General features: G+C 33.3%; 1 protein-coding gene across 1 annotated transcript; it reads right to left on the minus strand.

Annotated features, from left to right (window-relative positions):
* Nucleotides 1–4: 4 nt before the first annotated feature.
* LOC127439046 (uncharacterized) lies at nucleotides 5–7,150 on the minus strand. Its single transcript, XM_051695067.1, has 7 exons — nucleotides 7,074–7,150; nucleotides 6,735–6,826; nucleotides 6,546–6,651; nucleotides 5,379–5,723; nucleotides 4,252–4,332; nucleotides 2,928–3,053; nucleotides 5–1,787 (listed from the first exon to the last, which is right to left on the minus strand). Exons 3-7 carry the CDS (start codon nucleotides 6,601–6,603, stop codon nucleotides 1,627–1,629), a joined length of 771 nt encoding a protein of 256 aa, XP_051551027.1. The 5' UTR covers nucleotides 6,604–6,651; nucleotides 6,735–6,826; nucleotides 7,074–7,150; the 3' UTR covers nucleotides 5–1,626.

Genomic DNA, 7,150 nt, shown 5'->3' on the forward strand with positions numbered 1-7,150 from the left:
TGAAAAAAAATGTGTTATTTGTGCTTGATCAGTCATATAATGGGCAACTGTGCAACTTTTTAAAAAAATTGTTTTTTATGTTTTTCACATTCATTTGTAACCACAGAATATTTCAGTATGATACAACTGAAAGTCATACAACAACAGCAACAACAGAAAAAAAAAATACTTTCTCTTATTTTCTTTAAAACTTGGGAGTTTAAATAAAAAAATAACAGCTATGTATATACACATACAGTATATACAGTTCTGCTCTACACTTTCCAGAATCTGTAAGACATGTATGATTTTTATACAAAATAATAAGAGGGATCATAAAAATAGAATTTTGTTTTTTATTTAGTACTGCTCTGATGAAAATGTTATGCTATAACAGAAATTTACACAAATCCACAAGACAAATAAATAACTGAATTTTGTGATTTAAAAAAAAGGCTTCAAACAGCCATTGTAAACTTTTTAACAGTATCATTTACAGAAATGTCGTTATAAACACGAAATGTAATTAATTTTTCCATCCTAGTCTCATAAAATGAACGTTACTATAACTAAATTTTTTGCAAACTGACTTTTACGTGCCACATTAAATTAAATTAACACTAGAGGCACTACAACAACTGTGTGTTTTATTCACTTTCACACAAATCACGACTACAATGGACTTTAAAAACACTTATTTTTGCTCTATTATTCACACACTGCTATGTCATGATATCAAAACACTTTTACTGTAACGTATCATTTGAAAAATGACACATTTTAACACTTGTATTGCAGACTCACCTACATTTATACACTTATTTCAATGTAAATATCTTCCGCTGTAGCTCACCACATAGACTGTTGGACTTTAGACTTGGCAGACTGCGGTTTGAGACCAGCCAAACACGCAAGCTGACGTGACACGAAAGTGTCATAGAGGTGACACAAGATGAAGAGGTTGCTTCAGAAAGTGTGCTTTATAATTTTGTAATTTGTTTTAGATCACTATTAGTTAGGGTTTGGTTAAAGTTTTAGGTTAGGGTGGTACTTTACCTACATCTAATATTCAACTTAAAACCTTGTCTAATTACCGCACCATTACACTCGCTTTTGGCGAAATGTGTAATGAAGCACATAATTTCATTTTGCTAAAATGTTTCCAAGGCCACGTAATGTTCATAAGACCAGGCTGGTAAAAGTGCAATGGACATTAAATTTTTCACTACAAAATGATTACAATTTCGGGTTGTTTCCCACTAAAAACGATTGAATGTCTTCAGAAGACTTGGAACATGACAAATGAGTCGAACTGACTATTTTTATGATATTTTGGGTTATTTTTAACAGTTTTAGAGGCACTATCCACTGCCATTGTATTGAAAAGATGGACCAAGATATGCACTTTAATATTTGTGTGCAGCAGAACTGTATTAAAAAAAAAACAATTATGATCTCTCTTTATTCTTTAAAAATGCTAAACATCCTACAGACTACGCAAGGACTATTCAGAACTGTACAGCTTCTCATCTTATGGGAAATGCTACATTACATCATTAAATACAGTTTGAGTTTAAGAAAATGTACAAGATATTGAGTGCATGTTGGCATAGAAGGTTTAGAGGACAATACTTCCCTATGGAATACCTATGGCCTGCGATTTCTGTTTGTTGAAATACTATCATATTTCCTCAGTGGTTTAATGGTTTCAGTTTTTTTGGATGCAGGTAGGTCACAGCTCTCTGTCTGATTCCAAGGACATGTCCAGCAGCCCGGTTTCTGGGGATTGGTGTTCTCATAAATGATCTCTAGAAATAAACAGCATTGCAGATCATTGTTGAGTTACATCAAATGGTTAACAATGCAAAGCACAGGCCACACTGAGGGTCGTTGGAGGGAAATGGTTTTGCTGTGCACGCTCACGCTGCACCTCACTTCTCTTGTCTAACCACAAGCACTGAGAGGCAGTATAATCGTCATCAACTAGAACTAGTTCTCAGAGTTCTGAAACACACCACCCACACTCATCTCTGAGGCCCAGGAAATAAATGTCTGACCTTGAGAAAAGACTATACTTAAGAAGGCATTGTCGTTTCTTAGTGGGCTCTCACTTTTGAAGATAATCAGTCTGTGTGATATTCAAACATATGATTTAGATTGAGGTCCAAAGGTCTGATGCCAATATTGAAAATGCTTCTGTTTAGATTGCTTTAATATAACTTAATATACATATGTTTAATACATTTTGAGTGAAAAGTTAAAAATTAACATGCATTTCTTACTATTTGCTTATTAAAGCAATAAGCCATAACATGCTGTGCATTACAGTGATTTTTACCATGGGTAAGGGCTCGTTGCCAAGCCACATTATAGGAATGTACTGGGTTCAGTACAAGTTAAGCTCAATCAACAGCATTTGTGGCATAATGTTTATTACCAAAACAAATAACAAATAAAAAAATTTTACTCATCCCTTGTTTATTTAACAAAAAATGCAAACATCATGGTTACAGCAAGGCACTTACAATGGAAGTGAATGGGGCCAGTTGATAAACATTAAAGTACACACTGTTTCTGAAGTATGGCCACAAGACATAGACATAATACATCTTAACATGATTTTAGTGTAATAAAATCACTTACTAACCTTATATCTGTAAAGTTTTATCCAATATTACAACTTTGTTGTCATGATGACAAAATGCCGGAAACCCTGTAATCTTTTAAACGACCAAACTCCAGTAAATCCCTGATTTTATCATACTAAAATCATGTTTACATGTATAATGTTTACAAATTGTGGCTATAGTTTTGAAAAAGTGTGTATTTCAATGCTAATGGACTGGCCCCATTCAACATGACTGCAAATTGTGATCTGTTATGTGTCTGTTTGTTATACATACAGTGGATTATGTTAAATGTAATATTAGTGTTGCTTTTAGACATACCTTTAGTTCTGCAAGCCAAAATACATATGACAACAATTGACACAACCAAAACTACGCATCCGACTGCCAGTGCCAACCATATCCACCATATACCCAGGATGAAAGAAGTAGATGTGGAGGGTGTAGCTGTAACACAAAAAAGTATACAAAAATAATGCTTTGTTTGTTAATTTCTTCAGATGTATGGCTCATTTTATGGTTATGGTGGTATAAAAGTTATCGTTCAAGCCAGTACAATGGACGTCACTTAGGTCAAGGAGACCTTTTTTGTACCTCTTGTTAAAGGTATAACTTGTTTTGGGTACATAATTGTACCCTAAGGACCTATTGTGCAATTTTAAAGGTACATTTATTAAAAAAAAAGGCTAAAAAATGGACGCAAAACAAGCATACCACCCGAGTTACAGCTTTGTACCTTAAACGGTACCTTTGAGTTTAAAGGTGTTTCACCTTGTATATTCATATATTAGATATTACTTTTAATTGCAGCCAGTGAAAAAAAAAAAAAAAAAAAAAGAATATAGGATATAGTTTTGCAGATTCTTACAGTAAGAGATGCAAGGCAAAGAACAGATTGATGGGTCTTAACATGGCGATGCTGTAGCCAGAGTGTGACTGAGTTGCTGAAAAGTGTCCATTTCAGACGATTTCAACATTTTTTTTTATCAAATTCAAATTCAAAATTTTCTACTGACATAAAGACTGAATACAATTCTAAAAACTTAGTGCTGAATTGGTTCGAATCTGATGTGATTACAATAAAATTTAAACAATTGATTTCTATTTAGGAGAGAACGCAAAACAATTTTCAGCCGTCCACATCATAAATCTATACTGTACAAATCTGCTTGACCAGCTGTTGATTTGCTGGTATTTCTGGCCTTGGTTTAAATGATAAAACTCAACAACAACAACAAAAACAATGTTGTACAAATGTAATTTGTGTGCCTGTCTTTTATTTTTGTAGCTGCCATACTTTTCATAAAGAAGAATGGTTTACTGAAATTGGAACCTGAGCCAGTTTACACAGAGCACAAGTAATTCAATCATTATATACTGTAACTACTCTACTATGTCCATAGGTAATTGAGATCATGCAGGAAAATTATGGAAAAGTAAACATGATTTGTATCCTACATATTTGATTTTAAAGTGAGGGCTAAATGCTTATTGTAATTAGTTATTATGGATAACTGTTTTTGCTTTGCAACCACTTATGGAGTCTGTAAGAAGAATGTAAGAAAGCAGTTTATAGAAGATTTAAAGCTGAACTGAGTTAAGTTAAAAACCAAAAACCTTGAATTTTAAATAGATAAAGGTTTACCACTAGACGAGTAAGTAGTTGGTAAATTTGTGGTATTCTGAGTCTTATCCTGGTTCTTGTTGGTGCTGGGGATGTTGGCATCTGTGGAAGAAGCAAACCATATAGAAAATTGCTAAAACTGTGACAATGTTATTTAAAAAATTAATTCAAAGATTATGACAAATTTGTGGTGACAATTTCTCTGGCTAAAGATGCTGAAAGATGAACTAAAAAAAATGAGCCATTTTGTCCAAAACTGTAAATTTAGATATCAGTCAGTTTTGCCTGTATTTGCTCAAATCAAACAATTTATTTCAAGGAATGTTCCGGGTTCAATACAAGTTTAGCTCAGTCGACAGCATTTGTGGCATAATGTTGATTTTTGACCACAAAACTACATTTCGGATCGTCCTGAAATGCGTTCCAGATTTTTCTTACAATGGTAGTGAATGGGGGCCAATCAGTAAACGCTGAAATACTCACTGTTTCAAATGTATAGCCACAAGACATAAACAAAATGTGTCTCAAAATGATTTTAGCGTGATAAAATCACTTACCAACCTTTTCTGTGTGAACTTCATTGCCATGACTATGCAACACTGTAAACCCCAAAACTCTAAAATTACTGCAAAAATGCCAATTTAATCAAATTTACAGATAAAATAATACACAAGTTTTAACAGAAAAATTAATGTAAGTTCTTTAAGAAAATCATAAGCTTCACACTTCTGCCTTTAACCCCCCCCAAAATTGGCCCCATTCCCTTCCATTGTAAGTGCCTCACTGTAACCTCGATTTTTTTCTTCTTTATCTTTTTTTAAAGGAGGGACGAGTCAATATTTTTTGTGGTAATCAACATTATGCCAACAATGCTATTCATAGAGCTTAACTTGTATTGAACCTGTTTTCTACCGGTTATGAGTGTGTCTAATTGTCCAAACAGGTTTTTATATTGACTAGTAGAAACATTTCACTTTTTATGATTTCTCGAACAAGCTATTTGTTACAAATGAGGCTCAGTGTAGTCGTGCTTTGATAGTATTTTCATTTGTTGTTGTCAATTATAATTTAACAGTGCCTTCACCGATTCGATTTGTGTTGTGTTCATCTGTAGCATAAACACTTGTCTTCATACCCTAAATGCTTACCAACAATAACGTGAGTCCCATTACTGCAAACCTCTTCAAGATAAGGAATGTCTCTTATAACGTAGCAGGAGTACCATCCGCTTTCATTGGACCTGATGTCATTAATGTGTAGAGTTGACCAAGTTCTGTTTATTACAGAATAAGTATGTTGTCCTTTAAGTTTGTTGTTTAAGTCACACATGGAATCTGATGTTTGGCTATAGTGCCAGCTCACTTTGTACATCATGTTACTTGACGGAAAAGTGCAGTTGATTGTGACCGAGGCCCCTTCACAGACTTTAATGTACTTTGGTTTCAGAAGGATATGTAGTTTTTCTTTTTGAAATGTACTCCTAATGAAAACTCCTAAGATATAAAAGGAAAAGAGAGATAAAGATTGGACAAAAAGTTTGGGAAAATTGTATTTCATAAAATAAATATGTAAAACATTCACAGAGATATTACACAAGCCATGAAATATCAGTCTGTTGTTAAGTAGCAAATACGTAAATGATCACAAAACGGATTTTATTGGAATACTGACTTTGTAATGAACGATTATGAAACTTTATAAAAGATCTTTTGATATTAGTTATTATTAGATATTAGACGCTAGATAATAACAAAAGAACTAATGAAAGAGCGTTTGAAATGTACAACTGAAAACTGAAGTTACTTTGCATTTACCACCGAAGCAGTAATTTATACTGTTAGTAGAAGTACCTCTTTAGTACAGTTGTTAACTATAGTTTTTTGCCATTATCAACATGAACTAATTGAAACAGTACTTTTTCATAATACATCTCGTATTAATGATAAAAATATATTTTTTACTTTATCACATCAAAAATCATTTAAAAAGCTTCGGTCACACTTTATATTAGGTGGCCTTAACTACTATGTACTAACATTAAATACATACAAGTCTATGCCCACATTTGCTGCAACTGAGGTTGAGGTGTGAGTAGGTTTTGGAGTAAGGTTTGGGTTAGGTAGTAACAGTGTAACTACAAATGTAATAAAATGTAAGTACTTTAAATGTAATTACAATGCAACAACATTTATGTACATAATAAGTACATTATATCAAATAGTTCAGCCTTTCCCAAACATTGTTTAAGTAATGTAAATTATTTCTGAACAATGTTGATAAAACTTTCAAAATAGTATGAGTGCTATCCCACTTACCTGTGACTAACAGAAAAAAGATTTCCCTGTATAGTCGATCCATGCCTCGATTTGGCATAGAGTGTGCTCGGTACTCAAAACCCTTCGCAGTAAATAGAAAAATTGTCTAAACAAGAAGAAAGCTAAAGTTAAAGCCCAGATCCAACTTCATCAAACTGAACTAAAATGAATAAAGGAACACAACAGCACCTTGAGCCTTTACATGCAAATGTGTGACGCTTCCTCATTCGTTTGTGGTGATAAAAGCACTTGAAATCTGGCAGAGATATCTAGACATGTTCCTGTGTGGTTATGCACATGAATAAGTCTCAGTAATACTACTGGGCCTCTCAGACCTTTAGGCACATATAAAACAGAAATCGCTTCTAAAAACAGTTATGTGTTCACAAGACAGTGTTCAAACTAACAACTTAAAGACTTATTATTTTTCTTCTGAATTTAGAATGCATCATAGAACATATAAGATCAGGAATATATGCTGTCCTGGCAAAATAAAGCATTTTCCAAACATTAAAACGATACACTTACCAGTTTCTAAATGGATGAAAAACTGTGAGAGTCACTTTGAAGCAGCATGCAAGAGTTTAGAAGAACTACGAAAGCAG

This window comes from Myxocyprinus asiaticus, chromosome 50, assembly GCF_019703515.2.
Source record: "Myxocyprinus asiaticus isolate MX2 ecotype Aquarium Trade chromosome 50, UBuf_Myxa_2, whole genome shotgun sequence".
NCBI lineage: Eukaryota > Metazoa > Chordata > Actinopteri > Cypriniformes > Catostomidae > Myxocyprinus > Myxocyprinus asiaticus.

What these genes read in the sequence shown, in the direction of transcription:
- LOC127439046 (XM_051695067.1), bottom strand. Translation starts at nt 6,603, where the DNA reads ATGCCAAATCGAGGCATGGATCGACTATACAGGGAAATCTTTTTTCTG. An exon ending in AACTACTTACTCGTCTAGTG is followed by an intron (nt 3,054 to 4,251) that starts GTAAACCTTTAT and finishes TTTGTGTTACAG; the next exon opens with CTACACCCTCCACATCTACT. An exon ending in TTTGGCTTGCAGAACTAAAG is followed by an intron (nt 1,788 to 2,927) that starts GTATGTCTAAAA and finishes GTTTATTTCTAG; the next exon opens with AGATCATTTATGAGAACACC.